The sequence below is a fragment of the Rhea pennata genome, chromosome 2, assembly GCF_028389875.1.
Source record: "Rhea pennata isolate bPtePen1 chromosome 2, bPtePen1.pri, whole genome shotgun sequence".
Lineage (NCBI taxonomy): Eukaryota > Metazoa > Chordata > Aves > Rheiformes > Rheidae > Rhea > Rhea pennata.
In genome coordinates, this window is record NC_084664.1 from 134,592,870 (window position 1) to 134,611,663 (window position 18,794).

General features: G+C 42.2%; 1 protein-coding gene across 18 annotated transcripts in view; it reads right to left on the reverse strand.

The window, feature by feature from the left end:
* Positions 1–18,794, reverse strand: part of DTNA (dystrobrevin alpha) — a 222,817-nt gene that overhangs the window by 163,316 nt on the left and 40,707 nt on the right. For 16 of the 18 annotated variants that reach the window (XR_009957702.1, XM_062570410.1, XM_062570408.1 and 13 more), the window contains exon 1: positions 13,989–14,172. The exons of 1 other annotated variant lie outside the window; for it this stretch is intronic. Coding sequence is in view for 15 of the 17 variants with exons in the window: in XM_062570410.1 (XP_062426394.1) it covers positions 13,989–14,005 (17 nt within the window). In the remaining 2 variants the exon portion in view is untranslated. Of the gene's footprint in view, positions 1–1,375; positions 1,450–13,988; positions 14,173–18,794 lie in introns of those variants that run through there. One more of the 18 variants, XM_062570398.1, reaches the window with a different exon arrangement.

An 18,794-nucleotide genomic window follows, 5' to 3' on the forward strand; every position in this document is an offset into this window, starting at 1 on the left:
ACCTATACAAAGTTTATTGTTGAGTAATTGGATTGAAATGCAATGCATTGAAGATAATATCCAGATATTACAATGCTCCTTTTAATCCAAAGCTATGAAAATCTTGGAATCTTTATTTTGCTAAAATAAACTCAAGAAAAGAGACTTTGTGGCTTCAATTGCTCTGAGAATTCTGTATATCTTCTTTGCAGGAATACTAACCTGCAATGTAACTTGAGAAAAGAAACAAAGACAGCATGTAAAAAGCTTCAGACTGAAGTTATTTCTTCATTCCCACGTGAAGGGAAAGCTCTGGGACTTGTCTGCAAATTTTTTTAAAGTGCCAGCACCCAAGGAGTGAAAGGTGGAAAGGCACTCCCCCTCTTCTGCAACAACACGAAGTGTTAGACTGAAAGAAAATGTTTTTATTCCTGCTACCTACTTTCATTCCTCGCCACAGTAAACTAGTCTTCTATGGGACATAATGGTACTTTAAAACTTGAAGTGTGAATAAGGGGTCAGGAATTAGTCCAGAGGCCAAAAAAAAGCCCCCAAAACAAAAACCATGCCGATCTTAACACAGCACTTCAGAAGGACATAATCACTGCAAAGTCTGTTATTTGCCTATATGAGGCGCTACGGGGGGATGGAAAACGTTAACCAACTTTCTCTAACGCCGGCTGCAGTTAAAGCCGCGCCGGCCGGCAGGCCCCCGGCGGCGCCCGCGCCGGCAGCGGGCAGACCCGCGGGCCACGCTCCCGGCCACGGCTCGGCCGCCCCAGGGCAGCTCCGCCGGGCGCTGCGCGCGGGGGGCGACCTCGCGGGGATCGCGATCACCCCCCCGGGGCCTGCCCTGGCAGTTCAACGCACTACCGATCCCCTCCCAAGCAAAACCCACCTCCAGCAACACAAGAAAATTCAGGGTGCAAAACACGTCCACAGCGTTCACGATGTGGTGTGAATGACTTAGCCGCTCTTCTCTGTCTCTGCCTGCTAGGTAGTAACACAAAACGCCTTACGAAGCACTCCAAACGCCTGGGTTTGACCCTAAAAGGCTAAAAACCTTAACAGAAATTGCACAGGGAATTTCTTTTCTTTCATAAGCTTCAGAAACACATTCTTTGAAATCCCCAGTGTTCTTCTGTCAAACGACACAGAGGTGAATAAATGCAGTGAAGAGCAAAGGTATTACGAGGGCCGATTCCTCCCTGCCTTTCACTGCACCGCATAGCTGCTCACAGCGGTACCACCAGAGTTCAAAAAGCACAAAAGCACCCATTCACATTTTCAGCCATTTTTTTTTTTCCCTCCAAGAAAAGAGTTTTCAAATATAAACCACGTTTCTCTACTGCCAGTGCCCAGGAGCTCCCCGCAAAGAGAGTTAACTGCACCGTACCCGTTGAAATGTCGCTCCTCCGACTGCTTGCTCTGTTCCCTGCTTCTTCTGCCTCAGGGTGCTCAGATCAGATCCTGCCCCGGAGAAAAAGCAGAGTCAAAGGCCTGGCATAGTTGGCGTCTAGCGCTGGAGTTGGACCGCAGGAAGATCGAGGAGTACGGGGCCAAAGCGGCACGGAAGGGAGACGCGACAACGTGCGCTATCACTCATCCATCAAGCACAGGGAATTGAGAGCATCGTAATTTCAAACTGCTGGACACCATCTGGCGATAAAATAAGGGAACTAAAGCAAGCCTGTGCATTCCAGAGTATTTTATTTAAACTATATAATGAAACCCCCATTATCCTCATTCATACTGTAGTGTGCTTCCAGTTTAGCAGTTTAATACAATTCGTATTAGCTTTGCTTCGCCTTCATTTTGATTGCGAGCCGATTTCATCTTTCTCTTTTCTATAGGTTGCATGGCGCACACTCACACATCATCTCCTAATTCAACGCATTTCTAACATTAAAAATACTACACCGCAAAAGAGAGCAGCTGACTCTATAGAGTTGTGTCGTTCCTGAACACTGAAGATAGCCATTTGGATGGCTATGTTAAACAAGGCAGAATGGACAGGTTAAAAAAGTCAGAATTTGCTCTCTCCCTCCTTCGCAGCTCTCGTGTGAATATTCATGAACCAGGGACAGAAGCCAGATTAGGCCTAGCTGACCACTGTAAGAATGAGTAATTGCTTTACATGGTGAGATGATTTCAATATATGTAACAGCTTTAAACAGCTGAAGTCCTCTGCTTCTGATCGTTTTTGCTACATATGAAGTATTTGAGGAAAATGCATGAAATATCCTTAGTTTGTTAATTACCAGCTGGCTCCTACTGTGAGTTATTAAGCTGCTACTGCAGTGACTAATGTTTCTGACAATACTAAATTAGCAGAAACACCTTGTGCAGGAATGTCACCTGACTGGCCTGAAAAGGACCAGCTGCGGGTGTTTATTTTCAAATAAAGACGGTTTCTTAACCCAGACACCGCACAGCCGCCGAGCAGCCCCGCGACCGCCTCCCCCTGCCCCGTGCGAGGCTGCCGCTTCCCCGGCGCCCCGACATCTCCGTCTCCCGGGCAAACCAGACAACGCAGGCCGTTTGTGCCCGGCTCGCCCAGACGTGAAAATACGCGCTACCCTTTGCAGGCGCGGCCCTGCAGCTCCGTCCCTGCCCCGACAGCCTGCCTCTCGCTCCGCGCGCAGCCCTCGGCGCGCGCCGGGCGCCCTGCGCTCACGGGCGCTGCGGCGATCTGCGGTTCCTAGGCCTCGGCAAGGAGCTGTACGACTTCATTTAACATCCTCCCCCGTCCTGTGGGCTCCTCGGCCGGAGGCCAGCGCTCAGTGATTTCAGCCGGGGAGCTGGAGACGCAGGGGCCGTGGAGAGCTACCACAGACATAAACCAGGAGCGGTGCCGTGCCGTGCCGTGCCGGGACAGTCGGGATTCCTCCCCGCCAAGCACTGTGGGCGCAACGTCCGCCTGCTGCAGAGCAGAGGCTGCGTATCCGTGCGGGCTCACGCACCTAAAAATCCCAAAGCCATCAGTTCCTGTATTTAAGTAATTCCTAACGTCAAGCACACGAGTGGACTTCTGAAATGAAAACAAAATCCAGACCGTTCACTTCAGCATTCAACAGCAGGTCCGTTAAATTGCAATGGACGTTCGGCCAGGGAAAGACAACGAGGGTGATGGAAACGCGATTGCCAAGAAAAGGTTTCTTTGCACAGTTTCAGGCCAGGCACAACACCTCTTCTCTCCTCTAAGATACAAGTCTTTTTCTTTCTTTTTTTTTCTTTTTCTCAGCCAATGCACTTTCTGCCAAATTGATGAGGTAAGTTATATTACACAGGAACTTCTTACTACTAAGTGTGTGAGTAATGTTACTCTCCTTTCCAAATCCTCCTGGCGTGGTTAGAGCAGCCAGTCTTCTCTGATGCAGTTACATTACAGAATTGCTGAACAAATCTATTCTGCTGTAATGGGAAGGGACACATTTTCTTCCTTACTGTAAGTAGGTCAATGAAAACACGATGTTGTGAGGATGAAACTGTTTTCCTCTTTCTTCCTTCCCCTAATGGTACTTCCAAATCATTCGGATTTAATTAGGTTTCCAGTGTTAGCTATAACAACATTGTAAGGCTATTAACAACTGATATATTGGTGGTCCCAAAGTCTGTTTTTTGTGCTTCCTTGTAGGTTTATTCTAAACTCAGGTATGTGTGTGTAATTCCTAAGCAGGGCACATCATTGCACAGTCACATAAGCCAGCAAAGAAACTGGGATGGGGAAGTGCAACGATACCTTGTGATACAAGAAATTTTAACTCCTCTAGCTCTGAGATTAGCATTTTGCTTTTTCATCAACATGCTCTCAGGGTAAAATTCTGACTACTTACCTTACTGTAAATCTGAAACAGCTACACTGTAAACAATGAAATTCCTGTGAATTAATACTTGCATATGCAAAGCCAGTGTATTTTCAGTGGAACTATTCCAATTCACAACAACAGGAGACTTCTCTGCAGGTATTTGATAAGAAGGGATTAACCAATTGTTAAAGAAAATTGAGTAATTTCCAGTTATACCTAGCTGAACACTATATTTAATTTAAAGGTGATGGACAGGAAAAAAAACAAACATTTTTTGGGAGAAAACCCCCAAACTTCCTCTTTTTTTTAATTAAAAAATATATTACACTGAATAGCATAGAATATAGAATGCCTAAAGTCTAATCAAATTAATTTTTAGAAGCCAAAATGGGTGCTTCTTTACTGACTTAATTTCTCTCTTTTTAGGCCAGATAGTGTAAATTAGTTTTGCTGACATTATCTAAAAAAAAGAGAGAGAGCGCGAAATTAATTAATTCACCTCACATCATGTCCGTTGTAAACTCTTGCTCACCCACACAAGCACTCGAAAGGCCTGCTGAGGAAAGCAAGTGCTCATCCTGCCAAAGGACTCACTCGGTATGTCCCGATCCCCAGAACAGGCCGGCTTGCGGCCGGAAAGCTAAGCACACACAAGTGGACACCACCCCATCCTCAGCGTGAAACTTTTTCTATAAAAATCCATGACTTCGAGGGGACTTGGATTTCATCCGAAGAATCCAATTACATGTTTCAAATTTAGGATGGGTTGTCAAGTGCCAGCCGACAAGAGTGATGTCCCCAAGTATTTCAGGACAATGATACTTGAGCTGAAATCAAAGCCAGCCATTGAGACTTTAATTATTTGCCTAATGAACTTTTCAAAATGAGGAGACTATACAATGATTAACTGCCTCTGCCCCTCAGTGAAACACATCCTACTCTGCACAGAGATCTTTCCAACCAGAATTTAGAAAGCATGTTAAGAAAACATTTCCACGGGCAGTATTATTGCCAGTATCAGAAATCAGAAGAAAGTTGGTAGAAAATATATCCAATGCACCTCCCACTGCAAGATGAAGTCAGATACACTTCTCTCATCTTTACTAAAGAAATTCCTAACGCACCCAGTGATGGAGACTCCACAATATCCACTGGCAGCTTATTTTAGGGATAGATTTCCTAAGGTTTCCCTAATCTTTCTTGCTTCAGTTTAGACCCATTTCTCTTTGTCTAAGGACACAGAAAAAAAAGATTATTGGCTTTCTTTTTGCAACAGCCTATTCCGTGCTTTCTGCGCTTAAAAACCTGTCCATCTCCTACACCCTTCCCAGCAGGCTCTTCTTCCTGCACAGCCGACATAAACCTTCCAGATTTCCTCCTTGGGACAAGTCCTCTGGTTTCCTGCTCTTTTGTACCGTCCTCCTCTCTGCTTCCAAGCTAGCCCACGTTTTCCTGACGAGCAGTGCTCCAAATCAAACACACCGCCAGGGAGGCCTTACTCAGGCAGCGAGTACTGCACGGATCTTGCGGGGTGCACTCCTGTATAAACCCAGTATACTTGCCTTTTTTTCCTCTCTATTGTGCAACAGCTTGACGTTGCCAGTTCACACTCAACTTGAGATCCCCAGTAACTCCTATCCTTTTCTGGAGAGCTTCTGTATCATCAGTTGTTCCCCAACCTGTTTTGGTGTCAAGAACTATCATCAAAAGGCTCTGTGAGCCCTTTGGAGCTAAACAGCAATACTGCTAGTTTCTATGTGCCTGGTGAGCCAAATGCACCTTTGCAATGCTGTTTCATGAAAGGCAGAGAGTTGTGCGCTCTTAATAGGTACACAATGAAAAATACTGCAAATTCAGCAAGGACTGGGCCAATATTTGTATAACCTTAGTCTCTTTTATTCCCCTGCTCTATGCACCTGGGATGGGATGGAAAAGAAAATTAAGAATATTTCCTCAAAGGATGAGTTTACCCATTGTTATTTCCTTGCTCTGTATTAAGTCTGTCAGTGGAAAAAGCCACGCTTAATACAAGCCCTAGCAGTGGCTAGGTGTTGCACAAAACAAAAAGGATAGGACTAATGACCTGTGAAATCAGTATAGCCAGACCTGGTTAATCCAGGGTTGGTTCACTGCAAAATCTGGGCATAACACAGTGGATGACTTATTTGGTACTTTCCATGCTCAGTCACAAAAGCTGAGGCTTTGTACACAGGGAATTTATCCTGATTTTATGGAAAAATGAGCGGCCCAATAAGTTATCATAGTGTTGCTACTTACCTTATGCCTATTCCCCAGAGAATACATTGTTTCAATAAGGATGTAGTAAAACAGCGCAGATTAGGCACACTTACTCCAAGTTACTGCAGAGTTCTAATGAATAATTGTGTGCGACTCTCAGAAGAAAGCTATGCGATCGTGGAAGCTGGAAAGGGAGAAGACTTATTAGATCAAACCATCTCACCTTTCTGGAAATGGAGCAGCACTGCTTATTCCAGAAATGCAGGAAGGCTGATTGAGGGAACACCCCAAAGGGAGGACACCACCAAAGAGCACCACACTTCACCACCACAGGTGATGAAGTTCAGGGTGGTTCAAGGTGATGAACCACAGGTTCACTCCCTGCTCACAGGTGTAACAGGGGCCATTTCAGCTTCCTGCTAGAGAAGGAGGCAACGGTCAGTCATTCTCCTGACCCATACAGTCTCTTAAAACATAATTTCCAGTAAAAAAATCCATAAAATCTGGTAAACTCAGGACTAAAAATACGACCCCAGAATCCAGGTCTAAGCAGTCTCAAAATTTTGTCATTAATGCTCAACTGTCTGTAACCGAACTTTTTAGCAAAGTAATTAACATTTTTTATTTAATTCCTTCAAGTTTAAGATGGTTATCTTACCATCTCTGACACAGCACAGAAAATATCCCATGAACAACAGAGACCTGAGACCTGTCTACTCAAGGAACCAGCTTTTCTTGGGCAGCATTTTCATTCTTGGTCTTTTCTATTATTTGACAGGTTAGCAGAGATTTATGAGGTAGAAGTATGTATCAGTGACATTGTTGAGATGTTTTGTTTTTCATTCAATATTTTTCCTTTCCAGATATTTATGACAGACACTGTATATTTCCATAAATATTCTAAACATGAAAGTCAAAAGGAAAACTATTGTAGGCTATCTGATATCCAGAAACTTTCCCAGACTTTGATGCACTTCATTTACAGGGCAGAGAAGATACCATGGCTGTCTCTCACTGTTCCAATGAACATATTGCTACATGTTGTGCAGTGAAAATGCATCATCTTGCCAAGAGTTCACCTGAATCTGAAAACTATTAAAAAAATGGCTTTAAACAGAAGCACTTTAAACTCCCTATTTAGGAATACGGCACCAGATTTGATGTAGCTAGAGAAATCATGTTTGCTTGAATTCTTCAACACAAATCATCAACTATCTGATTTATTTATCTAGCTATAGGATTTCTGAAATTGTATTAACTCCTAGACTCACATTAATCACATTAAATGCTTTATGCTGTCATTATTTTAGCAAGTTTCCTATGCTTCCACCCACTTCCTACTCCAACACTCTTTTTTTCAGTCACCTTGCTGAATTCTATGCTTGACCTGAAATTTAACATACCGCATATTGGAGTCAAGCTGAATGCATTATTTATACATATCAAAGATAAAGGTAAGGTGAAAAAAGTTTTACCTGTGCTCCTGTGCTAAAAAAGGCTCTTATAATTCTTTTGCTGAGAAGCCTTCCTCCATACCTTCAAACAAAAACTTGAAGTCTGGCAGGCTGGAACAACTGTTATCTTTCCACCATCATCAGCAAACAGTCATTACACTTACCAGCAAAAGGCATATGTCATCCTGCTCTGATACTGGTCCGTAGAGAGCTTAATAGCTTCTAAGTGCTACTGATTGCTCTAGCAGCCAAACTGGTAAAGGCTGGGGACAGAAAGGTCTGCACCTTGCTGACAATTTCTGTTTGAACCGAAAGGAGTCTATGGGAGACGTGTTCAGGGGTAGCCTCTTACAAACCACACACGACTTTTTGTATTTGAAAATTTGGCCCTCCAGAAAATACTGCCACCTCCACATGCACACAAGTCCACCCTCGTCACTGTTACTGCATATGCAACGAGTCAGCCAAAAATCACTCAGCTCTGTGGCTGGAATGAGGAGGGAAGAAGGATTGGAGGTTGGGATTATTATATATTAACAACAGCCTAGCAGGGAGCAGAGAGGTTAGCAAAAGTTTGCAGAACAGAAGAAGCTGTTGGGGAGGAAAGTTCTGGTGTGATAGCTGGTATTTTCAGATGTCTTCTTTTTAAAAGAGAAACATGGTCTGTTTATAGAATAACTTGGTAAAATATGTGGTTTGACTCTCAACTGTTAAGGGTCCCTTGCATTCCTGTATCAGCATAATATAATTTACACCTGCATTAAATTCATGTGACTTTTTTTCCTAATAAGATATGCAAAATGACCAAATTTTTAAGGATCCAAAATAAAAATATAAAACACTTTGGATTTTATTTGATCTGTTTGAGAATTCATTTTGTTTGTATATATTTAATGCAACATGAAATTTTTGTAATTGTAATAACAACTAAAATGCACCATGAAATATTAGGGTAATCTTTCAAATAAGGATCTATGACATGTCTTTTTTCCTGGTTTCCAGTTTGCAAAAGACTGGCCATGTCTCCTAGATTAAATTTCACTTCTCAGGTAGCTGAGGAAGTTTTGAGTTACACAAATTAATTAAAACTCCATGTTAAGAGAGTGCGAAGATTTCAGAATTATGAATGAAAAAGTTAGAAAATGTTTAAATTAATGTGGTGCCTTTACAATCTGATTTTTTTTTAGATGTAAACTTAGTCATTCTAAAGTCAGTTTGCAGGAAAAATTAATGATCTGACAACAGGTAATGAAGCGTATTTCCATATCAAGTGAATGAGACGGCAGTTCTCTTGATCTGATATAAATGAGTTGTGTTTAAAAAAATACAATTTCATGAAATTAAATATGTAAATGTAGCCGAACTATCACTGCTTTATAAAATCTGGAAAGAATCAAAAGCATTGCTGGATCTTGTGCCCTTCCCAAGGAATACATAACATTAAGAATGAACCTGAACTGCAAAGGTAATAATTACTAAAAAGCATCTGTTCTTGTTAAATGGTATATTTAAAAATGTATCAAGAAAGGAATTCTATCTGCAGCTGTTCTTATTTGGTAATGAGTACTCAAGGACAACTTTTTACTAACCCAAGTATATTCAATTCCACTTTAGCTGTACTTCTTTCAGTTGAGCTTACAAGAACTAGGCTCTAGTTGTCAATAGATTGTTTTAACGCCTGTTTACTCAAACTAGACTTCTTTGTGTCTGCTTCATTTTTCTTCTTCCTTCTTTTAGCTTCTGATGAGTGCAAACGTTCTGACAAATTTACAGAGAGGTATTTTATCTTATCCTTACAAAAGATAGAATAGAAAAGAAGAACGCAGCACTCAGGTACCACTTTTCATCCCTTGATCTCAAAACACTTCACACAATGGGGCGAGTTTTACTGGCACCATTCTTAGAAAAGGCTATGCCAAGCCCCTACCTGACTTGTCAAAGATCACAGAAACAGAAGCTCACTTGCTGTCTTCTGCTCCCTACATTGCCCTAAGTAAGGTAAATTCAGCAAATAGCTACTATCATGTCAACAAATAAAGATTCACTGTGCTCAATGCTTTCCCATCTCTTCTTTATTCCCCAGAACATAGTCTCCAGCTCTTTATAGCCAAATACAGCAAGAAACAACACAAGTTCAAACCCAAAAAAGATACAGTAAAACTTGGCTTCATGTAATATCCCTCTGCCAGAAAGGACAGTTTTATTAAGCCTATTAGGCATTCTCTCAACCACCACAACTGCAATTAGCTGCATTTTTAAGCATCCTATTGGTGGGAAATATCACTGTATTTCCAGGTAAAGTCACTTCATACAATAGTAATTAGTTCAGGAAGTATTTTTTCTCTTGACAGACAAGGAGCCAGGATCAGTAATAAGGGAAGGAGGTCTGATACCACAGGAACGGAAAAACTTCCACGAATTTCCAGTGAATAGGACTGGGAGAACTCATAGACTCAGAGGTTATAACATGGCTCCACAGGACATGATAATTCCATCAGGTTTTTCTTTTTCACTAGAATTGCCTCTCATCTTACAGAATTTAAGATTTCTATGATGTGGTGTATTGTATAAAGCATTGCCTGCTATATCCTGCCAAAACAAATTAGCTGCTGGCTCTGGGAGCAGATTCATTAGGACCCAAAGGAAACTATATCACTGTGAACTTCTTCTGGGTACTTTTGAGCTCAGAAACATGCCAGCATATTCTCAGGCAACCTTAGAGAAACAGTTTTTAAACTCCTTATAAAGTAGTTCCTGATGACACCCCTATTCTCTTATTTTTGGCTGTTCAACTATGCAGCATGAGCACAGAAAAACCTTGAAGATGAAAAAGAAACAAAGATTTACCAAGAAAAAAAAATGCCACGAGAGTAAGAAATAAAATGGGAACCACACAGAAAAACTGCAGAATGTAACAAGGAAGGACTTTAATATCCACACGCATTTGCCTGCCCACCCCGAAAGCAAGCGTTACCAACTGTGGTAACGCAGGCCTTGTCCTTACGTGACACCGAAGAGACGACTCCTTTGAGCAGCAAAGCACGGCACGCATTACCGCCGAACACCACACCAGCAGCAGCGTGGCACGACAACCGCATATGCAGGATCACAAAATCAGCAGGCAGCAGCGCGCCGGCTAGAGTCCTGTGCGGCATTTCACACGCTCGCCCCCATCAGCCACGCTCCTTCCCCTGCTCGAGCTCCCCGAAGACCGGGGCCGGCATGATTTTTCCTTTCAAGCAACAGGAGGCCGGGGCTGGAGGTGGACTGTCCTCCCATCCTCCTCATCCCTTCAGCCGGCAGCACTTCGTCTCCCCAGCAAAACGTTACTGTGCACTTGGGGTTAATGAGGGTCCGTGAGCCCGGGGGAAGGTAGGGCAGGGAGGGAAGGAAAGGCTGCAGTGAGCAAGAAGTCCAGTAGAGCAAGGAGAATACTTGCCCAAAATATCTGACAGAAGCCCTTGCCATGAAGCCTTTAAGGGCTGGTTTTTTTCTCTAAAAAAGACTTCCTTACTGCACGGGCAACAGAGCACTGGAACAGGCTGCCCAGAGAGGCTGCGGGGTCTCCATCCTCAAAGATATTCAAAAGCCATCCAGACACGCTCCTGGGCAACCTGCTGTAGGTGGCCCTGCTTGAGCAAGAGGGTTGGCCTAAATGATTTCCAGAGGCGCCTTCCAACCTCAACCATTCTGCGATTCTGTGTGATTCTGTGAAAGGGTATTTCTCCCTTTCCCTCCTTCTCTTCTCAACAAATCTTAGTCACTGGAGGAGCAAGGGGCTAGTGGAGGAGCAGTGAGAGCAAGAGAGGGAGGAGGAGAGGAGAGAGAGAGAGAGGGAGGTCCCTTGCCCAGCCTACAGCGCTCACAAAGCTCCAACACCCTTATCCAAAAGTGTCGGAAGTACTGCGTTGGCTTATGGTATCACGATCACTAAACACTGAACACGTGTGATATCATATTCACTGTAACAGTGCAAATAGAGCTAGTCAAGGATTTTCCATTTCAAAAATATGACAACATTACATCAGCAACACATAAACTAGATCAAATACATAATATTTTCTATGGAAAAAAAAACAGTTTATTGAAAATTTTTCCATTTACTGCTAAGGCAAACAGAAAATTTTATTTCAGGTGGCTTTGATACACCAGAGTATTTTTTTCTTTTTGTTTTTTTAGACTCAGTCCAACATCATTCAATATCCTTTCTAAAAGTCATCCAATATTACAGTTCCTTATTCTGGAGATTCCCTATTCGTGGGTCAGACACCCATTTCAAACCATGCAGGAATTAGGTTTCTCAAGAGGCTTAATTTCCCAGCACACAAGCAGATTTCCTCCTTGCAAAGTCTCCAGGGCCTTTTGGACATTAAACTATGGAAGAAGGGTCTTAGACAATGAAATGGGACCCCCATGCTTCTAAACTATAACTTTTGAAAAGCAATACACTGTGGTAGGGAAACGCAATTTAATTTTGAGCTGACTCAGGAATTTCAGCTGGAATATTAGCTCTATTATCTGCTCAGCTCTGAATGTCAGCCCTTCAGTTTAGGAAGCTTATAAAAGGCGCAGGGAAACTTTAGTTCCAAATCTGTGGATTCTTCCCCCCTCCCTCCCTCCTTTTGCCATGCATGGCCCTGCGGAGGGGGCACGTCCTCTGGAAGCAGAAGCCTATTGCGCCAAGCCTTATCAGAGGTTCTGCCTATTTTGAGGACTTGCTATCTGAACACGTAACACAAAGTGAACAAGAAAGGTATTTCCACTCCCTTCAGCTTCGAGGAGCTCAGAGAACTGCACGACTTGCCTGAAGTTGCACAAGAATTTTGTGGAAGAGCCAGAAACTAACTACAGCTCTGCTAAGCCCTGATTTATTCTTTTTTACTCATCTCAACAGTTTGTGATTCAAACTTATTCTATTTAAATACCCCTCCCCCCAAAAAAAAATTACAATGATGCCTTAATATAAGTAGCTCCTATCCTACAAATTTAGTATGGAACTAAAATATTTAGCCAGTCTGAACTAGTTAAAGGAACACCCAGCTAGCATAAACTGTTAAGAGGGAACTGGTTTAAATACCATTTCTCACTCCTGCAATTTTTTTTTCCAAATTTACCTTAAGGGTTCTACGTTTCTGTCTTTTCCCTCTCCTTTACCCCTACATTTAACCACTTAAACAATTCACAGCATATTTGTTCACCCAAATTTACTCTCGTTTTGCAAAATTCTGCAAAGCTGATCAATATTCATGAGATCACTTAGACGGAGAAAAGATAAAATATATCAGATATACGATCTATCTTTCAAATAGAGGAAACATTTATATTTTAGTTCATGCAATTCCACATATTTTGTACAGCAAAGACTGACTCATGACATTACATGAGTCTCTTCAGCACTGATATCTATAACCAAAGCGTAACTAAATGTAAGATGTTTCAGTTATCCACACACAGCACCCTGCTCCCTGTGGTTATTATGGGCAGCTTTAACATCTAAGGTATTCTGAGTATGTTTGGGTAAACTGCCACCAAAACCAAAGTTACAAGCTCCTCTATGACAAATGCAAAACATATTTGCCAGAATAAATGATAAAAAGGATGCTGGCATTTAGGAAATTCTCATATAAATCACAGCTTTAGAAGAAATTCTCAGAATACAATTTCTTGCTATACAACAACTATTCCACCTAATTTCTGAGTTTCCCATATTCAAAAATCCTTTCAGTCATCAGAACACAACAGCTTCATGAGAATTATTTGAGAAACAGTTTGAAAATACCGTTGACCAACTAAAGGCCAAGTCTCCCGGACACTGAAATTGTTTCTGGTAAGTTGTAAAAAGAACCACGACAGCCTGAATCTTCTTATACCCACAAACTCATGTCTTAAAGACTATCGGGGAAGGTGCGCATTTTCCAATCGCCACTAGAATGACTTTGTTCAGAGAAAACAAAAAGGTCAAAACGGTAAAAAAGGAAAAAAAGTCAAATGCTGAGTAAAAGCATTATTTGGGACCAAATAAACAGGATAGCTTGGATTTAATTAACTCTTTATTGTGAGCTAAGCCACATGTGAATAAATAGCAGGTAAGTGGAGCCATGACCAAATAAGCAAGCAAACATTGATTCCATTCCCTCTTATATGGAAAACAACTTGGTTTTCAACTTTTTACTCATAAGCAGTATTTCAAACAGTATACCCCACTAATAGAGGGCAAAAGGATAAAAAATATTTAACTGATATGATAACAGCACTCAGAACTGTAACAATAAGATTATTAAAGCTCAAGATGCATTAGGTACGCAAAGACAAGTAAACTTGTATGTTAACACTTCACTCAGGAATAAAATTCAAATAATCCAAAAGGGGAAAACATGGGAAAATAAATCGAAAGGAGAAATCTTTACCCAAATATCTACCTCATCTTAAAGGAACTGCTCTGAAAGCACAACCAAAGCATGGAAAAACTACTGTAGCAAACATATGCAAAGGCAAGCTTCCTACTTACCCTAGAGTGTGCACCATGATCTCTTTTGCCACCTTCGTAAGTCCAATAAATCCAGAATAATGTTATTTTTTAAGGGAACATTGGAGTCTTTAGAGGAGATAGAGGAAAGCTGGCAAACAGCTCTTTTCGAGAAGCCAGGCAGAGAGGGATGAATTTAAACCCTGGCTCAAGATGCTGTGTGTTCTGCGTCTATCTTTAACTTGTAAATGATTTGGTTTCACATTCCTCTGAAGTCCTGCTGGCAGATGCCTTCCCGGAGCTTACCAATCACAGGCACCCGGCCCCCTCCCTCCCTCCTTCTCCTTCTCCCTCTTATCCCCTCTCCCGCTCCCCCTCCTCTCTCCCCTGCTCCCTCTCCCCCAGCCCTGCCACTCCACCCCACGGCCGCCCCACGGCCGCCCCACGGCCGCCCCTGCCCTTCTCCCATCTCAGTCTCACTCCCTCTGCCATCTTCCACCTCGCCCTACGCGACCACAGGAGCTGCAAGGCAGAACGCGCCGCGTGTGCCGTCGTCCCCCCCTCCCCGTGCACACACATGCACGCACACGCACACGCACACGCACACGCGCACACACACAGTGTTTGGCAGCCAGGAATTAACTGACTTCCAAACTTGGCTGCCTGGAGCAGGAATGCTCCCAGCGACATTCCTGCGAGCTTGCGGCAACCGCGCAGCAGCGCTTCTGCGCCTCGCACCGCGAGCCATCGTGCCGCTTTACATCACTGACCATACGCAGGGGTTTTTCTTGGGGGGGGAGGAACATTTCAACAAAAATAACCCTCTGCTCCCCTCCAACAGCTTTGCAAGGAGCTTATAGTTACCGTAAGCAAATGGGACTTTCATCACATTTTTCACTGCACATGGTGTTTCATATTGAGGAAACTAAATTAGCTTACAAAATAAGCTAAAATAATCCAGTCTGTCCTTCAAACCTGTTTTAAAACATGATCTTGCAGCACATCAAAATAAAAATGACATGCTGGCACTGTCTGCCTATGTGTAGTGCAGAGGTACCTGAAATTACTGCAGCACCTATGAATGTGAATTCTGGAATCACTGATTATATCACAATAATGAAATCTCAAGAAAGCATTAAATATAGACTGTTTCTAATGTAACCAGCTAGAGGGGTGCAAAGGCTGGGGAAAAGGAAGGTACAAAGAAACATTTCAACCTCTTTTTGCTATTTTATCCTCTGTCATATCAGGCTTCTGCAGAGATTCATATTTCAACATTTCTAACAGTTCTGCTTGTGCTGACATTTTATTAAGGAAGAGTGTATAAAAAAAATGATTTTACCATATCTTAAACACAAAGCTTCTAAAAAGCTCAGTAAATTTGTGTCTCCTTACAGTAACACGTTGCAGTTTTGTTCAAAAGCCAGACTTGGAACTAACTCTACTACTAATTAATGACGGCATTCAAGGTGACCGAAGTGAAAAATAGAAAAAAAAGTCCTCCAACATAACCCAGAAAGTCAGTGTTACTACCAGTGACTTCAGGAGTCATTAGTGTTGACACAAAACCCCCGGCTCCTAATACCAGCCTTTTGAAGCAGCAGGTTTTTAATTTGCAAATGCACATTCAGCTGCATACTGCTTGCCATCAAGATTTCCTTATCTCAAACATCAGTGAGAACAGAGCAAGCCACAAGACTGTATGTAAAACACATGAATTATTGAACACTTTCAACCGATACTGGAAAGATTTCAATTTACAGTCACACCAACTCAAACAGAGTAACGCGGTGAACGTCTCTGTTTCACGGTCCTGAGCCGCTGTTAGATGCTGAGCAGGGGTCTTACACACGTCCGCAGCGGCACGAATGCTGACCGCAGGTCGGGGCACGGGGGGATACGGCCAAACTGTGGCCAGAAGCACTTAGCTATAAACGCGGTTTGTAACAGCTTCAACATGGCCCTATTTGATGAGGCTTTGCAATTTTCAGAGCACCCGCGGTGAGAGGCTGGACTGAGTTAGTAATAAAAGTAACCATGCATTACTTCAGGCTAACAGAGAAAACAGCTCAAATCTGGAAAGCCGAAAGGGCAATAAAACAGCAACGCAAAGGGCCGTATGCTAGTGCAAGTGAAGCGAGCCTGCACTTGATCCCCTGTGAGCGACTGCTCATGATGCGACTGTGGGAGATAAGGTTTGATGAAAACAAGTAATTCTAGAGCCATTTCCATGGCCAGTCCCATGGGCAGCTCCTATTAACTTTCAGACAGCTACAGTTCATATTCCTGAAAAAATTGCCAATAGCATACAGATACTAAAGGCTAAACTAGTTGAGAAGGTAACTCTGGAAAAGTCAAATGATTATTTTGAATCACTAACCTTTGTTACTGTAAGTATATATATAGATCTCAGTATATTTAACGCCTGACTTGCACAGAGCTTTTAAAACCTCAGTAAGGGAAAAATATGCTATGGACTTCCTGCCAGACATTCAGGAAGTCATTTAACTTCTCCTTTGCCTCAGGTCCTAAAACAGTGGATGGCTCTACATTCAGTTTTAGGGATTCCAGTGAATTGCAGAAAATCCATTTATCTATCACTGTGGTTCATGAATCTCTCAGACCAGAGAAAGTCATTAAATCACAGTGTCTCCCATTCAAATGGAGCAACTCAATATAATATAATGACAATAGCATATCTCAGATCTTTTTTTTCAACTGTTTTGTAAGGATGAGACTTGGAGGGCAGATAATCACCAGAAGCAGAGATTAAGTGTTAGCACTAGGTCTTAAAAACCACAGTGCTTTAGATGCTTGGAGAGACAAAGGAGAAAGAACAGAGAAAAGTGACACTTCCACGGCTGAGGCTTCATTTATAATTAGGGTAACAAGTAAGGAGGAAAGAAGCTTTCCATAGAAGAGAGTGTGATGGACAAATGTGATAAGTTGATAAGTGAAGTTATGAACATAAAGCACTAACACTGGGCTGTTCCAAGGAGCTCAGCCTACCTCTAGAGAGTGCTTAAGTGTGGGGAAAAACAAGGGCAGGGAAATCCACACAAACACGTCCATTATTTTGTCTAAACTTCTGTATTTCCCTTACGAGATATGGAGAAACACTGATTGGGTTTTGGATCCTCTAAAAGAACGCCTTAAGTGTTTGCCTCTCATATCTCCTGTAAGGTTAATTATAAACTTAAGAGTATGTGGGGGTGGAGCTTATATAGGATACTTAGAATTACTAGGAAACCTTAGATGTCAACATAAACAGCAAGATCCCATTCCCATGAATGGGACAGTCAGAGGTCATATGTCCAAAAACTGTATCACATAAGCCAAAGAAAAAGACAGGTGTCCCGTTTCCTCAGATGAAGAGATGTGTAATAACACTAGTTCCTAATGTGGCCAGAGCTAAACACAGCAACAGCTAAGTATACACTGGGAGAGATTCACTGAAGCTATGAGAGGGAATACTACTCTTTATTTCCCTCTCAGCAATGTCTGTTGCTTAAAAACACTAACAAATGTAATTAGTCTGCGACGCTGAGTCATTAGATTTGTCATATATGGAGTAATTATATTAACATATGAATTAATAGGGGGAGAGGGGAGAGGGGAGAAGGGAAGAGAGGAGAGGAGAGGAATTCTGTATTAATAACACGGGATAAATAGATAACATGCTCAGAGCGATGTGACTTCCTACCCACTCCCAATTTAGTCCGGTGTCTAATCGGCACAGTCTGTCCCTTCACGTTTCGCTATTTTTAAGGTGCACAGAATTTGTTCTTTGTCTTCCCTTGTTGGTCACTGTCTTCATTTCTCTTGGCAGTCTTAAATATTTGTGCTTATTGGGACAGGGAACATTTTTTACCCTAAGGGCTCAGTCCTTCTAAGTGATATTCAGAGTAATTCTTGCTCTTAGGAATAATCTCACTAACCTCCACAGACGATTTCAGCACTGGTTTGTTCAAGAGTAAGAGCTCTGAGTAGGAGACTACCATTACACTGACAGGAACGCAATTCCCATGCATCACTGTGGATCAAACCTACTGGCTCTATTCAGAATTACTAAATCTACCCAAACTCCCCCCAAGCTGACTTCCTGCCTTCGTTGCTCAGAGTTGCTGTGTAACCACCCTGAGTGCCCTCCCCAGATGGTCCAAGAGGCGGTTTTTGGCCCTCCCTTTCCCACCAACCACTCTTATCACCGGCAGGGATGGGGCTCCAGTAGGCTCACTGGCTAACAGGAGAAAGTCTGGGCAAACACATATAGTCATTAAAAAGGGTAGAGGGCTCAGATCCTCTATTCATAAAACATACTGAAAATGAAGTCATTGTTTACATTCATGGTAAGTATTAATAAAGTAAATGCATTTGGTAGATACTGTATGAACAGCTTTGCACCAACAGAGGATTTTCTGTATTGGCTTTTCTGCTTCTAATTTCTATGTTTCTGTGATTCAGAGAAGTTAGAATGTCCATGGTCATAGATCTAAGCTTCAAGAACAGATTATATTTTCAGTTAATCCATTTTACTGAATAAAGAAAAACTCTATAATTTAATTTTGAACATTTCTTTTTGCTGTATCTTCTTCTTCTTCTTCTTCTTCTTCTTCTTCTTCTTCTTTTTGACAAACTTGTGGTTTAGACCTGTGTTTATCATCATACATACATATCAACAAATCCAAAATAGGAAGCCTTTGACTTTTTTCTTTTACACAAGAACAAAGTATGAAACAGATTAAGAAGAATTAAGCAACTTATGAAAAAATCTGTGCATTTCCCTTGTTTTCTGCAAAATCAAACTGCTATTTTTCAGATGCACTGCCAAATACAGTTTACTTGAAA